This window comes from Eurosta solidaginis, chromosome 2 (assembly GCF_040869045.1).
Source record: "Eurosta solidaginis isolate ZX-2024a chromosome 2, ASM4086904v1, whole genome shotgun sequence".
NCBI lineage: Eukaryota > Metazoa > Arthropoda > Insecta > Diptera > Tephritidae > Eurosta > Eurosta solidaginis.
In genome coordinates, this window is record NC_090320.1 from 267,164,758 (window position 1) to 267,186,356 (window position 21,599).

The window sequence follows — 21,599 nt, forward strand, 5'->3', positions numbered from 1 at the left end:
CAATGCTATGCAATGGTAAATATTCTTGATACTATAAATTGCATTACTTAAAGTAGCATAAGAAGACGTTTCATTGCTTAAAATTTTAGTTTAAAACAAATATCAAATCAAAGAAAAAGTACATCACATCATGGATTGTTATGGTATTCAAAAAAAAGCACACATATACAAACTATTTATTTACTTTCCACATTACTTAAAGTTTAGTTTCAATATTCATAACACTCAACATCACATCGCCTACGTAATCGAGGCGGGCATATTTAATTTCATCACATCACAATACAAAAACCACATCATATCAAGATCACATATACGATAATCATAATAATAAAGCAAGTCTAGCAAAGTCTAGCCAGTAATGGATTCTTATACGCTTACATTTTTGGTTATCGAAATGTTTTTACGGTACTCGTTATTTTTTAATAACAGCTATGATAATTACGGCGGCCACCGTGGTGTGATGGTAGCGTGCTCCGCCTACCACACCGTATGCCCTGGGTTCGCACCCCGGGCAAAGCAACATCAAAATTTTAGAAATAAGGTTTTTCAATTAGAAGAAAATTTTTCTAAGCGGGGTCGCCCCTCGGCAGTGTTTTGTTGTGGGTGTATTTCTGCCATGAAAAGCTCTCAGTGAAAACTCATCTGCCTTGCAGATGCCGTTCGGAGTCGGCATAAAACATGTAGATCCCGTCCGGCCAGGAACGGGAAAATCAATAGGAGCACGACGCAAATTGGAAGAGAATCTCGGCCTTAGATCTCTTCGGAGGTTATCGCGCCTTAGATTTATTTTTTATTTTATGATAATTACGACAGTTGCGGATATGACTTCGGTAGCGATGTCGGTTACGGCTGCAATTATATAATAATAGCTATGGTGATTATTATATTTACAGTTACGATTAGGTTGACGGTTATAATCATGGTTATGAACACCGTTGTTCTCACTAAAATGATGACGGCTATGGTTATCATATCTATCACATAAGATTCTATGATATCAGATCGCACAATGATCACTTCGATGGATTAATATCATAACAATCACTCCACATCACTTCACAGAAATGTATATTCCTTTGACTTACAATATTCCAAATGTATTTGAATAGTTGAACAATAGTATTTACCCTTCTTTCGCTAACATATCATATAGTGAGCTATGGAAAATTAGTCAGTGATCTGCTGCGAAACAACATATCATTCTGTATCATCTAATCACATCCAAACAATATCATATCATATCAAGGACATCATATTACATACTGCCCACACCATAAGTGAGAAAATTGATTTAAAATTAACACAACATAAGTCATTACGAAGATCACAAACATGTCATTGTATGTATTTTAAGTTGAATAAAAATCTCTACCTTATATTTGCACAAATTTATAATAAATTATAACAAAAATTATTGATTATAATCAATTATAATAAAGATAATTATCTAGCAAGCAAACGCATTGCAACGCATACCATATCAATCATACCACATTATATTCTGCCCACACCATAAGTGAAAAAAAATTATGGCAATCATATTAGCTTAAGATCATCTAATGTGCTTTATCACATTTATTCCTTGCATATATTTTAGACATATGGGCATATCACATACCACTAATTTGTCTCGCATTTCTACATATGACACATCATATTCCATCACATCGCATTAATGCACAAAGGTCTCTCTGAATCACATATCATGATATCACATACAATCAAGTCAGATTGGTATCATTGTAAACTTATTATCACAAATCACGTCACACTTGATCAAATAAAGTTACCATTGATGGTACGTTTACCCTACATTTCGCACTTACACATCACATGCCACATAACTCAATTCAATGTCTATCACATATAGCATGCATTTATACGTTTTTTTGCTATATCTACTTACACAACACATCAAATGCCACACCAATCAATTCTAATTCATTCAACATAAGATTTTACTCACCTTCCGATCCATCCATGCCACGATAGAGAAAATTTTGTCACATTAAATAATTACGCATGAATTTACTTTAAACATGATTTATACAAATAGAGTCATCATATGATTGGCATCAACTTATAATATATGATATCACATCACTTCAAATTATTTATTGTAAATTCCCAATAAAAAAAAACTTAAATTTTAAAGTCACGCTACATAACTGAGCTCACATTTGTGCACACTATGTTGTAAATATATTTACTACTTTAGTTTTAATATAAAAAATTTTTTAAATAATTTCAGATAAAACTTATTTTTTAAAAAATCAACTGTAACTAAATGTTTTAATTAAGTGTATACGTTCTTAGTAAATATTCAAAAAATAATAATAATAGCGCACAGAAACAAAAATTATAGCTCAGTAGAATTCTGGGAATTAGACTCGTTAAATTTTTATTTTATTATCTTTGTATCGCATTTTTATTTTGCAGAACTCACACATAGTCATACGCTGAGTTTTAAAACCAACGTCACAAATTTAGTATACCATCACTAATTGTAGCTAAATACATGGCATACTAACAATACTCTTAGGTTTATATTAGCTATAAAAACCATAGTAACTACTAACTACTAAAACTAGAAAACGAGTAGTACCTAATAATTAAACACAATTTACCGCACACAACTTCCGTTATAGCAACTTCCGTAAACACCTTCATTTTATTTACTTTTTCTTGGAACTCGATGTTTTTCCCAAATATTTTGACATGTTTGCACGACGCAACACAGCACGTGACATAGCTCTTTGAAATGTTATAAAACTAAGACCCGAACAAATTAAATGCATAAATATGTTTTTATTTTGGTCGGTATGTACATATATAAATATGTACGTGAATGAACATCACAAGCTGTTAAAAATATAACAAAGTATATAAAAGAAAATGATGGTCAAAAATATTTGAAAAACAAAATGTTTTTGTTTACCTAGTGGTCAATGAGGGCAAGTTTTGTGGTTATTGCATGTCGTTTTCATACAAATGCATATAGAGAATGTGATGTGGAAGTGATGCTAAAATGTTTAGCTTCGACTTTTTTAGTAAAAAATTTTAGTTTTGGTTATTAATTGTTGGTACACTGTAATCAAACGAAAAAGATTATTTACTTTTAAACTCCTTTTATCGGAAAACTAAAGCATGTAAGTGAATATATATGTACTCCACATATCATATTAAATAGTTTTACCAGTGGCGTAGTGATGTTTTCTTGCGCTCGGGGAAAAATATTTTTTACGAGATTATAAAAGTATAAGAGATTAAAAAAAAATAAGTAATTCTAATAGAGTTTCAGGTTCAGTTTATTTTCTATTGAGGAGTAATATTTTGCCGTCACATATTTCGATAAAAAGTTCTGTTCCATCGAAATTTGTATTATAACATTCACCCAAGTTCTTACAATTTCTTTCTAAGTCGTTATTATCCTTGTTTAACGAATTTCCAAAGTCTAAGAGAAATCCAAATTAAAATTTAGAATCATTTAATCGTATATATCTTGTACGTATTTCTTGTTGGAGACGCTCGAGAACACTTTTCATAACGCGAGAAATTTCACATTCAAAAACATCTCTAGCCGATGCTCCGGGCATTTTGAGGCGCCTTCATTAACGCTCTACTATATCAATATCCCGTTTTTCACAAAGAGACTTCGCTTTTTCTATAGCTTCTTCACAGAGAGTATCTCGAATTGCGGATAGTTCAGTCAGATATAAGATCATGATAAGCTTCTATAAAATTCATCCCCGGATCTTGTAATCTGAGCTGCACACCATCAATCCTCTTAAGATTTTATACCAGAAATGAACTAATGTTATGAAACTAAAATTTAGTATATTTTGCAACAGAACTGTGGCTTCGCTTCTGGTGTTACTTGTGGTTTTAGTGTCCTCCGCTAATTGTTCTAAGTGTTCTACTATATTATCTAGCCCATCGGCGATAATACTAACTGCTTGTATTCTGGTGGTTCATCGTGTTTTATATTTACGCTTGAAAGTTTTTGTTAAAGTATTTTATAATAATTTGCATCATAACGTTAAACGTGAGAAAATATATGCTTTCAATTATTCTACAACATGTCGTAAGTGTTCCGGATATGTGCATGCTTATTTTTTTCCCAAAATCAGTTATAATAAAAATACAAATTATCCAGGAAGTTCTGCTTTGCGGCCCATCAACCCCCTCCTCCCCCTATGAGTATCACCCGGGGAAAGATGCCCCTTGCCCCCTCCTTGCTCCTCGGCTACACTACGCCACTGAGTTGTACGCCAATATATTTTAAAAGCAAAGTCCTATCTTGTAATATCTTTATAAAATGTTTAAAATGCAGGACTACTCACAATGTCCATAAGAGTATATTATACAGAACAACCGCATTACTTAAAACTGAATTTTGATATGTTTGTAACTTAGAGGTAAACAGTCGTATGTGCAAAAGTACATATTGAGAAATGAACAAAACTTGAAAATTCTTTACCTCTATGATAAATGGAGATACAACATTTTCATATTTATGGGAAACCAACAATGTTTGTGTTGCGATCACCGAAGGTCGAGAACACAGAGTACTTAAAGTTAAGATTAATGAAGGCCACACTTAGACTGAATTTGTTTATTCTGTTACTATAATTAAAATCTGACAACTCTGCCGCCACTATAATCTGCAGTCTTTAACTCTCGAACGCAGCACCCGAATATGAAATGCGTTTAACCATTTCTTCTTGCAGCGACACTTCTTCCATACTAGAAACAACGTGTCCAATTAGTATGCTCATCATAAGCCTGCTCTTTTAGATATTTGTACAGCTTTGTGAATCTTATCTTCTTATATTTACACACGATCTTAAAAATTTCACAGTCCTGCCCCTCGCTCTACACCTATCCAGCTTGATTGTATATAAATGCAATTCGATCTACTTAAATCTCCCCCTTAATTTCTCAATTATATGCCTTTGGGTTACCTTCTATCCTCTTAAGACCGTGAAACCAGTATAAATGTACATTACAGCCTCATCCAATTTTGGTTTGCTTGTTTGGATTTCAGTACACTTCTTGTTGAAATGTCATATGCATACGCCGTGAGCCTGACTGGCCCCTAGCTAAACCATGTCAAGGGCTTCCCTAGGGGGCTCTCTTTTAGCCCAGTACATTATCTTATAAAAATGGGAAAAAAGGGTCTGTTAGTTGATTGCCTTACTCAAGTAGCGCACAGGAGCCAATTTGAAGGACTGTTTCCTGAAACCAGTGAATTTTTAAACAATTGTATTCTATACAATAAAATATAAAAGAATAAAAATACTTGGTGCAATTCACTCCAGAGGAGTATAAGACCGATCTTCTCTACCAATTTAATACGTGCTCCTTTTAAATTTTACTAAAAATTGGCAGGACGGGAGCTACATGTTTTATGCCGACTCCGAGCGGCATCTGCAAGGCAGGTGAATTTTCACAAGCATTTGCCAAATCACTTCCGAGGGGCGACCCCGATTAAACAAATATTTTTCTAATTGTGTCTTAATTTTGGATGTTACTTTTAGAGGAATTGAATTCAGTACCTTAAGTGTGGTAGCGGATCACGCTACCATCACACCACGCCAAACAACTCAAACCAATAGACAATAAACATACTTATATCCCTTGAGAATCAAAATGATACCGCCTTTGAATCGTTGAAAGTGCTTAAAGTTCAATACTTTACATTTAGGTAGGACCAAACACTCGAAATTGAAATGAGTAAGGAATGGGTTACTGCTTCTTTGCGCTACATAAGTTATTGAAGAGGATTCTTAGTGGCTCAGTGGCAAATTCCCTGTTTTGTTATGGTCACAAGTAGTTCACGTTTGTTTTGTTATCCTACAAATGCCCAAAAAAATGAAGGACACTGAGCTGGATGCCTTGCATGCCAAGCTCTTATTGCCAGCTATTGAGGACTTAAGACGACAGTGACATACACGCTACTTCTTTGTCTGGGTCTAAATATATAAACCGCACGAGCGATCACAAAATTCTTCAACAAGAGCAACAGTCCTAATACCGCATGGAAGACACTGGCTAAGTTTGGGAGACGAATGAGGAGTGGTTAGGTGTAAAAATAATTTTGTCTAATATATAAAATTCTTCTGTCACGGTTTTAGAGGCAGAACTCCTCCGAAACGGCTGAACCGATTCTCATGAAATATTGTGAGCATATTGGGTAGGTCTGAGAATCGGCCAACGTCTACCTTTTTATTCGCTACATGTCTGGGGTCTTGAGATCAAAACGTGGACCCGGATGCCCCTAGAATGTGTTTATACAATATGGATGTCAAATGCAAGCTGTTGATGAGTGCTATAGTACAGGATAATTTTCATACAACTGGAAGGCTAGGGTCTCGAGATATAGCCCAAAACGTGGACCCGGGTACCCCTAGAATGTGTTTATACAATATGGATATCAAATGAAAGCTGTTGATGAGTGCTATAGTACAAGATAATTTTCATACAACTGGGAGGATAGGGTCTCGAGATATAGCCCAAAACATGGACCCGGGTAACCCTAGAATATGTTTATACAAAATGGATATCAAATGAAAGCTGTTGATGGGTGCTATAGAACAGGATAATTTTTATACAACTGAGAGGATAAGGTCTCGAGATATAGCCCAAAAGGTGGACCCGGGTACCCCTAGAATGTGCTTATACAATATGGGTATCAAATGAAAGCTGTTGATGAGTGCTATAGTACAGGATAATTTTCATACAACTGGGAGGATAGGGTCTCGAGATATAGCCCAAAACGTGGACCCGGGTACCCCTAGAATGTGTTTATACAAAATGGATATCAAATGAAAGCTGTTGATGAGTGCTATAGTACAGGATAATTTTCATGCAACTGAGAGGATAGGGTCTCGAGATATAGCCCAAAACGTGGACCCGGGTACCCCTAGAATGTGTTTATACAATATGGATATCAAGTGAAACCTGTTGATGAGTGCTATAGTACAGGATAATTTTCATACAACTGGGAGGATAGGGTCTCGAGATATAGCCCAAAACGTGGACCCGGGTACCCCTAGAATGTGTATATACAATATGGATATCAAATGAAACCTGTTGATGAGTGCTATAGTACAGGATAATTTTCATACAACTGGGAGGATAGGGTCTCGAGATATAGCCCAAAACGTTGACCCGGGTACCCCTAGAATGTGTTTATACAATATGGATATCAAACGAAAGCTGTTGATGAGTGCTATAGTACAGGATAATTTTCATACAACTGGGTCACTACGGTCTCGAGATATAGGCCAAACCATGGACCCGGATACACCTATAATGTGTTTTTATATTATGGGTATCAAATAAATGCTGTTGTTGTGTTATATAATGCAGAGTAAGTTTTACACCGCTGAGTGACTAGGGTCTCGAAATATAGGCCAAAACATGGACCCGGATACCGCTAGAATGTGTGTGTATTATGGATATCAAATGAAAGCTGTTGGTGAGTGCTCTGAAGTTCATTGTGATTTTCGATTTAGTCGCATCAACCTGGCAAAACTGTAAATATGCATGCGAAGCCGAAATAAAGACATGAATTAATAATATCCACATACTTCTTTGCATACGTCCTATTCGATTTGCCTGAAATTTCGTATATAAATTTGCCTATATTAGTATTTACGATGCTTTTTGCCGGGAAGTATAATAGAGACGGACTGGGACTGGGATTAGGACTAGGACTGGGACTGAAACTGAGACTCGGAATGGGACTGGAACAAAATACATACCACCCTCTGGGACTGGCAATAAGAGATGAAGAAGAAGGAGAAAAACTTGAGAGAAGAGAAAAGACAGAAGGAGACTGAGAAAGAGATAGAATGAGACGAAGATGGAGATGAAGCGAAACAGACGGAGGGAGGAGTGAATAAAGAGATTAGAAAAAAATGTAGAGGGGTAGGGCAGAGTTAGACGGAAAAAGCTTATTAAAATGTATGCAGATAGGCCAAATTTAGGGCAGAACAACGTGTGCCGGGTCTGCTGGATTGACTTATAAAAAAATTTATTTGATTTAAAAAAAAAAAAATATTAAATTTGATTTAAAAAAAGATTCATCTCATTTGTAAACAGTTTTATTTGATTTTAAAATAATGTATTTGATTTGAAAACAGTTTAATTTCGCTTTAAACATTTTATATGAGAAAAGTTTTATTTGATCTAATAAAAGGTTTAATTTGGAATACTAAATTGGACTTGAAAAAAGTTTCATTTGATTTGAAAAAAGTTTTAATTGAAATTAAAAAATTTTTATTTAAAAATTAAAAAAGTTGTAATTGATATTAAAAAGTTTTAATAGAAATTAAAAAAGTTTTATTTGAAATAAAAAAAGTTTTATTTGATACAAAAAAACAACTTAAAAAAATACCGAAATATACTTTTGTTAGCAAATAGAGGATAGGTGTAAAACCAGTTTTATTTGATTTAGAAAGATTCATTTTATTTTCAAAAAGTTTAATTTGATTTCAAAATGCTTGCTCTGATTTGAAAAGTATCTCATTAGATTTGAAAAAGTCTCATTTGATTTTAAAAAAGATTGGTTTGACCTGAAAATGCTGTTTCCTCAATTTGCATTCATATTCAAACACAGAATAATGTTAGTGTTTGTACCGTCAATAAGTTAAACACACCCCAGAATAATTGAGGGCAATTTTTTTAGAAATGCACGCTTTCATTCAATCAACAAAAATACACTGCTCTCATGTCACTCTACTAATGCAGTAACATTCAATTCATTGCCTTAGCACTTCTACACAACGCATCGTTGCAATTATTTTATGCATTGGCGTCAAAGAACTTTACTTGCGCAAATCAATACGTGTGAATAAAAGTGTTTGAATATTCATAGCTGACTGCTTACGTATTAGTGTGTTTCGTTTTCAAATAATATATATACATATTTTATATTGCAATAAAAAGCAAACAACTAACAAACTAACAATTTTCTATTCTCCTTTCATTGATTCCCACACACACACACACATAAATAACTACTTCTGCATATACAAATAAATGAATGCTAAATGTTATATGTGAAAAACACCAACATACAAAGTACCCATAATATTCAAGTATATCAGGTGACACGTTCGGGTCATGAGCATTGCGACGTTACAGAGGGTATTCTATTGGATATAGCACCGCTTGTGGTTGATGGTAGAAATTTGGTGACACTCTGTGATAAGGATCTCACCGAGGGAGTTAACTTGTTAATTGGTGAGTAGTAATTGTGGATATACTGTAAATTTATGTAGCTTTGCATATTTAAGTACTTGCATATATGTATGTATATGTATTTTTAACGCACTCCTTTTTCTGTGCTGTTTTACAATCACCCTTGACGCGAAGTTCACGCGGAAAAGTGTTCGCCTTCACTTCTTTTGTTCGGGTGAACTTTTTTCGCTTATCGCCAATTTCGGGCAAACAAAAGTTCACTTCAAAACAGCTGAAGCTCTATTGTGAATTAGCAGTGAACAAATAATTTACTTACAAGCATATATTTCCTTAAAATACAACAAAAATAGAAATAAAAATTTATAAAATAATGTTTAGTATTGCACTTAGGTTGGTATTGATTGGACGCTAGGAGAATATAAATGTGAAAGCGATTCGGAGGCAATAAAGGGACAGTTCTAGCCCTTTGGAGCTAAATGATTCACTGTAAGTTAAAAATTACTATTGTCAGCACTTTTGAATAACAAGTTAACTTTTTTCAAATAGCTTTTGCCCATATTACAGGCTTAAAAGGCCGGCATTCTAATATTTGCTAGATATTCTTACCAAATCCTTGCCACCATTGAAGCAAAAATTTGGAGTTCCACCAATTGTAAAGTTGAGTACATGTCTTCGTTTTTTCGCATAGGGAAAAGGCATTGGAAAGGACCATGAAGTGGGTCTTAGCCAATCTTGTTTCAGTGAGGTGCTCAATATCTTGGAACCGTCGCTTTGTCCACAACGGATACCTTGGCCGACTGATATGTTATCATAAAAAATAGAATTTACATACTTAGCAATACAGGAATTTCACTTTTTTCTACTCAGCTTCCGATTGTGCATTATTTATTGATTTATTTCTAATAATAAAAGTACGGTAACGTATTACAAGTCGGTGCACCACATAATTTTTATCAAAAATAATCAAAGGTGGTATCAAAAGACGCGTCTCGACCTCGGTTTTAAGAATCCGATTTTATTTCTGTCGAAAGTTATTCACAAAAAACCGTAAAATTACCCCGAGAGGGTCCGAATTATGGGGCGTGATCCATAGTTTTTTTTTGCATAGAACATCTTTCTGCGTTGGCGGCCTTCGGCCGCGCTTATAACAAATAACCTGGGTGGGTCCGACATCGGTTTGGGGATCAAAATTAAATGCGTGCAGAACACATTTCTGCATTAGTGTGTGTGTGTGTGTACAACAAATCTGATAAAAAAACCACAACCACATTAAAATTAGAATCGATTTTTTACTTATATCTTTTGACAGAAATAAAATTTTTTATTTTCGCTTCCGAATTCTAAAAACGGAAGCCGAGACGCGTCTTTTGATAATTTTTGATAAAAATTAGGTGGTGCACCGTCTTGTAAAACGTTACCAAAAGTACATATAATTATAAGAGTATCAAATTTCAAAACAAAAAATTACTTACATTTTATTTTGCTCTCGTTCGCCTGTAAAATATAAGTGAACAAATTTGGGTTTCCACCGCTGTTCATTTCGCCCGAACAAAGAACTGCCGATAAGGTGAAATCTTTTTCAAACACGAAAAATTGTTTCGCCACCCTCTGCGATAGGGTGAACAAAAACTGTGAATCCTTTCGGGTGAAAATAAAACTCGCGATAAGAGTGAATAAGTTGCACTAAGCTGTTTGCATTACTGTTATTCGCCATGTGGATTACTCTTTATTGCATACATACATACACGTTTTTATACCTTTCATGAACATGAAATGGTATATTAAATTTGGTCCGATGTTTGTAACGTTGAAGAAGAATAGAAGATAGACTCACCATTAAGTATACCGAATTGATCAAAGCGACGAACTGAGTTGATATAGCCATGTCCGTCTGTCCGTCCATCTGTCCGTCCGTCTGTCTGTTTGAACGCAAACTAGTCCCTCAAATTTTGAGATATCTCAACGACATTTGGCACAAGGATATATTTTTGTATTATATTAGACATTTGTCGGATCCGGTAAGATCGGACCACTATAACATATATCTCCCATACAACCGATCGTTCAGATAAGACGATTTTGGTCATTCCTGCCGCAATTTAGAAACTATAAACGTGAAACTCGGTGATATATATTCTAATATATTATAGAAGATATCCTGTAAAAATCACTTTAATCGGAGCTATATATAGTTATATCCTATACATCCGATCGTTCAGATAGAAAGGTTTTTGGCAATTTCTCCCTTAATTTCCAATATAAAAACGTTAAACTTGGTGATATTTATTCTAATATATCATAGAAGATTTCATGAAAAAATCATTTCGATCGGAGCTATATATAATATATATCCCATACAACAGATCGTTCAGATAAGGGGGTTTTTTGCCATTTTTTATTTTATATTTATCTTAAAAATCGTTTAGATATATATGTACATCTGTTGAATATATATTTCTTATCTTATACATCCGATTATTTGGAGATTACGAACGGGATAAGATTATTGTTTAGCCCCATTCATGAAAGGTATGAAGTCTTCGGCACAGCCGAAGACAGTCCCGCCCTTACTTGTTTTTCATTAGCTTCAATTTTCATTGCTGGAAGTATATTTTGTTGGTGATGTTGTTGGCATTAACTGACTACAGGCATATTTTTTCAAAACTCTTGGGGGATCAAATCGAACTCGGAACTCGCTCATAGAGCAAACCGGCGTGTTTCCGGTAGCATAAAATTGCCCGCGCTGTGCGTCATCTCTACCTCAGCCGAGAAAAAATACGTTCTTATTTGTTGTGGAAGCGAGCTGTGTGGAGGACAATTACTATGCATACATAGTAGACTGTTGATATTTAAAGCTGGTTGACTGCACCGTGTTAGCATACGTGCATACACACATGCAAACAAAAGTTTAGTTCCCCCCATTTATTGGCGTGCGTTTATGAATGTACATAAATATTACTCATACGACCCGAGGCACGTCATAGCTAATATTAGTGCAACTCTATGCTTTGTTGTTTGCTTTTCTCTACCGTGTTGAAAGCTTTTATGGTAGTTTAATATTGTGCTTGTGCACTTTTAATGTATAAATACATATGAAGGGAAAAGTTTTCAAGCGTAGGCATACGTTTACAAGTGAATGTAGATTAGGTTAGGTTAAGTTGAGCTGGCCGGTCCATGAGGACCTCACATAGTGAGTGTTACCAGAAGTTTGTTTAAACGACCAAGCTGAAAAACCCTATCAAAAATCAGGACTTATGTTATAAAATAACTACTCCCTCTTTGCAAGTACTAGAAGATTTCTAGGACATAAGCCACTTGCTGCTTCTCTATCTGACAGCTGTATCACTCCTAATAGTTGGAGTCTTAGCCTGGCAAGCGAAGGGCATGAGCACGTGGGGATTCAAGGGGTTGTGTAGCGCAATAATTAGCTCCTCCAACCCAATTGTCAACCTCCCCTTCGAGCGGCGAATCCCGTTTCACTAACAGACGAGGCTCTGGCGACCCCAAGCTCCTCATTGAACTTGTGGGTGGGGAGGGAGGGATGGCCTGAAAGTTTAATGTGGCCATATGAATCGTTCCCGAGATGGTCGGGCCAGCACCTTAATGGTGCTGTGTTACCGGAGCGTACCGGATTTGTATCCGGCAAAGGACAATCACATCGATAACACTCCCCAAAGCCTTACGGGGAGTAACCTTATCACTTCAACAACAACAACAGCACAAAGCGTGCAGATCGCTATTTAAAATGAACGATATCGGACAATAACCACGCCCACTTTTTCGATATCGAAAATTTCGAAAAATCGAAAAAGTGCGATAATTCATTACCAAATACGCATTAAGCGATGAAACTTGGTGGGTGAGTTGAGCTTATGACGCAGAATAGAAAAATAGTAAAATTTTGGACAATGGGCGTGGCACCGCCCACTTTTAAATGAAGGTAATTTAGAAGTTTTGCAAGCTGTAATTTGGCAGTCGTTGAAGATATCATGATGAAATTTCGCAGGAACGTTACTCTTATTACTTTATGTATGCTTAATAAAGATTAGTAAAATCGGAAAACGACCACGCCCACTTTTTAAAAAAAAATTTTTTTTAATTCAAATTTTAAAAGAAAAGTTAATACCTTTACAGCATATAAGTAAATTATGCCAACATTCAACTCCAGTAATGATATGGTGCAACAAAATACAAAAATAAAAGAAAATTTCAAAATGGGCGTGGCTCCGCCCTTTTTCATTTAATTTGTCTAGGATGCTTTTAATGCCATAAGTCGAACAAAAATTAACCAATCCTTGTGAAATTTGGTAGGGGCTTAGCTTTTGGACGATAACTGTTTTCTTTGAAAAAGGGCGAAATCGGTTAAACCCACGCCCAGTTTTTATACATAGTCGACCGTCTGTCCTTCCGCTCGGCCGTTAACATGATAACTTGAGCAAAAATCGATATATCTTTACTAAACTCAGTTCAGGTACTTATCTGACCTCACTTTGTATTGGTGTAAAAAATGGCCGAAATCCGAATATGACCACGCCCACTTTTTCGATATCGAAAATTACGAAAAATGAAAAAAATGCCATAATTATATACCAAATACGAAAAAAGGGATGAAACATGGTAAGGTAATTGGATTGTTTTATTGACGCGAAATATAACTTTAGAAAAAACTTTATAAAATGGTTGTGACACCTACCATATTAAGTAGAAGAAAATGAAAAAGTTTTGCAGGGCGAAATCAAAAGCCCTTGGAATCTTGGAAGGAATACTGTACGTGGTATTACATATATAAATAAATTAGCGGTACCCGACAGATGAAGTTCTGGATCACCCTGGTCCACATTTTGGTAGAAATCTCGAAAACGCCTTCACATATACAACTAAGGGCCACTCCCTTTTAAAACCCTCATTAATGCCTTTAATTTGATACCCATATCGTACAAACACATTCTAAAGTCACCCCTGGTCCACGTTTATGGCGATATCTTGAAAAGGCGTCCACATATAGAACTAAGGCCCACTCCTTTTTAAAATACTCATTAACACCTTTCATTTGATACCCATATCGTACAAATAAATTCTAGAGTCACCCCTGGTCCACCTTTATGTCGATATCTCGATAGGGCGTCCACCTATATAACTAAGGCCCGCGCCCTTTTAAAATACTCATTAACACCTTTCATTTGATACCCATATCGTACAGACAAATTCTAGAGTCACCCCTGGTCGAAAAGGCATCCACCTATAGAACTAAGGCCCACACCTTTTAAAATACTCAATAACACCTTTCATTTGATACCCATATCGTACACAAAAACTCTAGAGTCACCCCTGGCCCACCTTTATGGCGATATTTCGAAAAGGCATCCACCTATAGAAATAAGGCCCACTCCCTTTTAAAATACTCATTAACACCTTTCATTTGATACCCATATCGTACAAACAAATTCTAGAGTCACCCCTGGTCTACCTTTATGGAGATATCTCGAAAAGGCATCCACCTACAGAACTAAGGCCCCCTCCCTTTTAAAATACTAATTAACACCTTTCATTTGATACCCATATCGTACAACAAATTCTAGAGTCACCCCTGGCCCACCTTTATGGCGTTATCTCGAAAAGGCATCCACCTATAGAACTAAGGCCCACTTCCTTTTAAAACACTTATTAACACCTTTCGTTTGATACCCATATCGTACAAACGCATTCTAGAGTCACCCCTCGTCCACGCTTATGGCGATATTCCGAAAAGGCGTCCACCTATAGAACAAAGGCCCACGACCTTTTAAAATACTCATTAACACCCTTCATTTGATACCCATATCGTACAAACACATTCTAGAGTCACCTCATCTTTATGGCGATATCTCGAAAAGGCGTCCACCTATAGAACTTTGGCCCACGCCCTTTTAAAATACTCATTAATACCTTTCATTTGTTACTCATATCGTACATAAATGGACACTCGTCGTCGAACAAGTTTTATATTTCAACTTAAATTCCCTAATTTAATTTGACAATCCATGTTTTACTTTTTTCTTACTTTCTTTTTCTCTCTTCCTTGATAGTGGTATCCGAATTGTGGGGCTCTCAATGCATTCGACTGAAGGTCACCACGAAAACTGACAACTGTGGCGAAAACGCCGAGTGTTCTGGCAAGGGTATATGCTTTTCAAATAACGTTATGGAAGAGTATGAGTGTCAATGTTGTAGCGGTTTTGCTGGCCCTCATTGTGAGGAGATCGATGCATGTACGCCAAGTCCATGCACAAATAATGGTATCTGCGTTGACCTCTCGCAAGGACATGAAGGCAATTCATATCAATGTTTGTGTCCGTATGGTAAGTTTTATAAAAATAAAATAAATTTTTATTTTCACCCAAGAACGTTATCTGCATAGCAAGGTGCAAATATTCGGTGTACTTTAATAATAAATTTTTTTTTTTTTTTAGCATTCAATATATTTTGCTAACTGTATACATTAGGGCGGGTCGATTTAAAAATCGCTCATTGCTCTGTGAAAATCGTATTCTAGGGATCAAAATAAGAAACTTTGCCGAAGGAACCATACCTCTAAAACGAATTCTGATATCCCCCCTTTGGGTCGAAATTTTGGGTAGGGGCATTTTCAATTCTACCTGCTGTGTCTTGTGGTGGCTTAAAAAAAGCAACACAAGCAATTTTACGATCTGCAATTGTATCACAGTGATACCTTCATTTTTTAAAACGGTTGAATAAAAAACCCACCCAACTATATTTACGACATGCAAATGCATCACAGTGATACCTTGGTTTTAAAAGGGGGTTGTAAAAATGATAATTTCTAATAATTTTTTTAAATTTCTTTTATATTACTAAGTGAAATCCATTTTTTCATTTACATATGTTCTCACTAAATAAATTTCTAAAGATAAAAATAAACTCCAAAAAGGAAACACATAGGAATTCGTTTTAGAGGTATGGTTCCTTCGGCAAAGTTTCTTATTTTGATCCATAGAATATGATTTTCACAGAGCAATGGGCGATTTTTTTGTCTCCCCACAAATCGACCCGGCCTAGTATACATAGAATACATCTAACAAATTTTTGGTTTTTTAAAAGTAATTCATAATTAATTAAACTTAATAAACTTGATTGGCATGGATGGATTGCTTTTGTACTACAACCATTTTTTAAGAATTCATCAGTGTTGAAGGTCTGCGAATGACTTTCTTTTCAGGCGCGTGAAATTAGTTGGTCTTGCTGACAGGGCTAAAATGAATGGGTTGGGGTGAGTTAGAAGCCTCGTGTTGTATGATATAGCATACTTTTTAATTTCTTCAGCTATTGTTGGAACCTTTAGATCCCGATGTAGCTGGTTGTTAGTCACATAGTGGGGTGCGTTTACAATCATTCTAAGGGTTTTCGATTGGAATCTTTGGAGAATTTCTATGTTCGAATTTGCTGCTGTTCCCCACAGTTGTATGCCATATGTCCAAATAGGTTTTATGATGGTTGAGTAAAGCAGGACTTTGTTATCAACTGATAATTGTGAATTTCGGTTCATAAGCCAGTACAGACTTCTTAGTTTGATACCAAGGGCTTTTCTTTTGTTGAATATGTGGGTACTCCAAGTTAATTTTTTGTCGAAGTGCATACCAAGGTACTTTGTTTCATCGCTTTGTGGTATATTAATATCGTTGAGTTTAAGGGGTTGGCAAGTGTTACGTCTAGTAGTAAACGTCACTTGAACGGATTTTGATTCATTAGATTTGATCCTACATCCTTTCAGCCAATGGGTAATTTTATTTAAACTTCCTTGGAGCTTGAGTGAAGCCACGCTAGGGTTAGGATCAACGGCCAGCACCGCATTATAATCGGCAAACGTGCCTATAGTGACGCCTTCTGCTATTCGTAGGTCATACGTGTAAAGTAGGTAAAGTATTGGGCCCATTATACTGCTTTCCGGGACGCCTGCTAAGCACTCGTAAAGGGCAGTCTGTTCCACACCTTGTTTAATGAAGAAATAACGATCTTTTAGATATGATTGTATAAATAAGAAGTAGTTTATAGGGAGGGTGTATTTTGCTTTATAGAGAAGTCCGTCATGCCATACGCGATCAAAAGCTTGTGAAATATCTAGAAAAGCATCTGTGCAGTATTTATTCTTCTCAAAAGCATCGTATGTTTGCTCGGCGTGTCTGTGGACCTGCTCAATTGTTCCGTGCCCTCTTCTGAAGCCAAACTGGTGATTGGGTATGATTTTACGCTCTTCAATTAAGGGCAAGAGTATTTTAAGGAAGAGAACTTCCTTAACTTTTGAGATAGGCAGCAGACTAATAGGTCTGTAAGATGTAACTATATCAGCTGGCTTTCCGGGTTTCAGAATCATTTTCATCTGCGAAACTTCCCCTGTGGGGGTATTTCGTGGGGTAAATTTTTTAGAATAGTGCCATTGATAAGGTCGTAGCCCGGAGCTTTATTTGGCTTGAGTTTTGCAATTACGGTTTTTACCTCCTATATTGATAATTTTTTTATGGGTAGGTCCATTTGATATGGATGACCTAAGGTAGTTTCCACTTCCTTAGTGGGTAGTTTATTTTTATCTGAGGGCCAATATGTGGGTGTTCCAGTAGAGAGTGGAGTTAGTTTGAGGCGGTTAATCGCCTGATATGGTTGCCTTTCTTTAGTGGTGATAAGGCGAGAGCCCCATAAGGTGTGTTTTGCGTTGTAATCACCGCCAACTAAGAATCGATTTCCAAGAATTTTAAAGAAATGTTCATACTCTTCCGCAGTGATAGCGTGTATGGGTGGGCTATAGAGAGCTGAGAGCATAATTGGGCCATTCGAGTCTTCGACAGTAAAATTAGTGGCTTGGATAGCATTCGTGTGGTACGAGTTTGTATTGCAATGCTTAATACTGCTCCTTATTAGGATACCTGATCCAGCATGTGCTTTGTTATCTGGGTGTTTTTTGTGATAAAACTTATATTTGGGGACTTCAAAGTACCTTTTATCGGTGAAGTGGGTCTCAGATATGAGAAGTGTGTCTATATTGTTTGTCTGGAGTAATGCCTTTACTTCAAGTAAATGCTTGGAAAGGCCATTGGCATTCCAGATAATGATCTTTAAGGGGCCGGGTGTGAACAGTGTTTAGTAGTGGGGGTGACAAGGTGTGTCATCATTGTTGTGATTTGCTGCATAACTTGTTTCAATAGAGCGATCATTTCTCGCATTTCACTACCATTTCGGGTTGGGGTAGATGCGTCTGTGTTATTTGGGTTAGCATTGCTAGAGCTTGAGCTTGGTTGGGGCCCTTCTAAGGCTTGAGCATGCAATATAGTGTTGCTGGCTGGGTTGACTTGGCATAAAGATGCACCTTGTTGTTTGGATTTATCTTTCCCATGTGAGCTAACAGTACTTGGGTGAGTTTTTTTTCCTAAATGATGGCAATTTTATGTTTTGTAAGTTTGAGCTGGGTTGGGGCCCTTCTAAGGCTTGAGCGTAGGATATAGTGTTGCTGTTTGGGTTAGCTTGGCTTGGGGATGCACCCTCTCTTTTCCATGTAATACAACAGTACTTGGGTGAGTTTTTTTTTCCTCAATGGTGGGTGTTTTATGTCTTGTAATTTTTTATAGACCGCGCATCCTTTGTAATTGGCTGGGTAATTACCTTCGCACAAAGCGCATTTGACATCATCAAAATTGGATTTTCGCCAATATTCTGCAGACATGTGGCTACCAGCACAATTTATACATACCGGTTTTCCACGGCAGTACGATTTCGTATGCCCATATTGCTGGCAGTTGAATTGAAAATAATGAAGTTGCAGTTGAACATAATAATTTGGAAATGAGCTACAAAACAATTATCATTACATTGCTTTGCAATCTCTACTCTTAATAAAATTGTTATTACTCGATTACTTTAAATTAAAGATTCAATGAATAATCCGTTACGCACCACTCCTACCAACTCCTAGTAGCATACCGGCTGCTCGGGAACGATCTTTTTTTATACTTCGAATCTTTGATTACGACCCAAGCCAAAATCTGCCGTCCATCACGACGTAAGCAATATGTGCTCCTGTCCCTTTATCGGGAGCTGCCAAGTTGCTTATGCTATCTTTTTATGACTAGTAGAGAGCCTTTTAGCTAAGTTTACTTTTTTAAGCTGGAACCTGGTACTACCAAATACTATATTACTAGCCGTGGCAAAGTGAACTTAGCTCCCAACGCACTTGGGCTGAATTTTTTGCAAGAAAAAGACGCCGCATTGTCTAACCAATCGTTAAAGTCACAAAATATTGTGTCGTGATCAAACTAGCGATGGTATTTATTTTCTACTTTATCCTAAAAAAGTTTTGTTCACGTCGGCCGTAACCTTTGTTTGCGGGAAAACCCAGACGCTAGTTCACTGCCGTGAGCGGCAGTACTGCGTGCAAAGTTTATTTCTTACGACAAATGCTAAACACGATCCACATTTCTGTTTTCCTTTTACTACCCAAAAATATAAATTTCGCATACCATTACTGTCCCCCTGCTTGTTGTTGTTGTTTTAGCGATAAGGTCACTCCCCGAAGGCCTTGGGGAGTGTTATCGAGTTGATGGTCTTTTGTCGGATGCAGATCCGGTACGTTCCGGTACCAAATTCGACCATCTCGGGAACGATTTTTTATGATCACATGCGACTTTCTAGGCCACACCGCCCTCCCACCCCCTAGATCTATGAGGAGTTCGGGGTCACTAGAGCCTCGGCTGTTAATGAAACAGGATTCGCCACGTATAGGTGAGGTATGTATTGCGCTGGCAACCTGAAAGGGCTGCGCCAAACAAACCCCTTGAATCCGGTATTTAAGTCGCCTCTTACGACAGGCATACATTGGGTATATTCTAACCCGCTGTCACCCCCCTGCCGTGCTCCGTTTATTTTATTTCCCATATTACGGTCATGTCAACCTTATCCCACTGGATATTGTTTTAACATTGCATGTTTTAGGCCCAGCTAACTACCATGGTATAAGATAGTTAGAGCATTTGTTTATAGAGCCGCTTGATTCAAGACAGATGCTTGCAGCGGAACCTCATGGTAAACAGAGGTTGCAAAACTTGGCCATGACTTGAAGGGTGGCCTCTCGAGGGTTCTCATTTTGAATCAGTAAGTTACCATATATCGTAAAATCTGTGGCGGTAGCATGCCTGTTTGTCACTCCAAAAACCCTGGTTTCAGGTTAGTAAAGAGACCTCGCATAGATTGAATGTGTCCCTAGTGTTACTAGAATTTCTTTGACAACCAAATATAAAAACGAAAATCAAGTGCCAGGACCTTTTATAGAATAACTCCGTCCTCTTGGCTAATAATAGAAGTTTTATAGGACTTAGCTTAATTGCTGCTTCGATATCTGGCAACTCTACCGCCCCTTATGACTGGAGCCTTGACATGGCCAACGCAGGACATGAACACAAAACGTGATCAACCATTTCTTCCTGCAGCTCGCACATCCTACACCTTCTATTACTGACGAAATCCAACTAAGTTATAAGCAGTTAGAAGGCAGTGTCCAGTTAGTACCGTAAATGCAATATCAAAATCTTTAGAAAAAACTTGATTCCATTAGAAAAAAATTCTAAGTTGGGTCGACTCACGGCAGTGGTTAAGTAAACACTTCGAATATACATGTGCGTGCAGATGCTGTTCGGCACAAAATGCACGATACAAATTTGAAGAAAAATTCGGCCTAAATCTCTTTGAACTTTTATCGCGCCTGGTTTTTTGTTTTTTTGTAGCTATATTGTAAAAAGAGGTTGCGGCGAGTAAAATCTTCCTAATACACGTACTTGCAAATGCACGAATGAAATGCTCGCCAAAACCTGGATGGTGTTATATCACTCGTGACCTTGCCACCCGAAAGGTTATCCAGCCCTTAACCGAATTAGCAATATAATGACATGTTGCGGAACCGAATTAATTTGATTTCATATATGCGTTACTCGCTCCAGAAAACTTTATCTATACTTAGTCTATTAAATATTCAACACGACTTAACCCTTCATTTATAATTTCGGAAAAAGGAAAAAAATTGTGTAATACATTTTTGCTACATAATTTTTAATGATTTTTTTTTAATCGTCAAGCTGATGCTAAAGAATTTTCCACCAAATTTATATCAACGTAATAAGCTGTTCTTAAAATTAAAATAGCCTGAAGTAAATTACAAAATCACAATTATTACTTAAAATAATCCTCAGAATTGTTTCCGTTTCCCTTTAAGGTATGGCGAGAAAAAAAAAGGAAGAGCTTATCGCACTGATACTTATAAATATATATATAGCCATATCTTTGTAGACAATTCCACTTAACTTACTTCCATTTGGCGTGGCGAGCATCCCACATAAACGAAATGTGGTTTT

At 36.6% G+C, this 21,599-nt stretch overlaps 1 protein-coding gene across 3 annotated transcripts in view; it reads left to right on the forward strand.

Annotated features, from left to right (window-relative positions):
* LOC137240908 (uncharacterized) overlaps nt 1-21,599 on the forward strand; it is a 178,972-nt gene that overhangs the window by 43,393 nt on the left and 113,980 nt on the right. For all 3 annotated transcript variants that reach the window (XM_067767859.1, XM_067767860.1, XM_067767861.1), the window contains exons 3-4: nt 9,095-9,255; nt 15,279-15,551. In XM_067767859.1, coding sequence (XP_067623960.1) covers nt 9,095-9,255; nt 15,279-15,551 — 434 coding nt within the window. The remainder of the gene's footprint in view (nt 1-9,094; nt 9,256-15,278; nt 15,552-21,599) is intronic.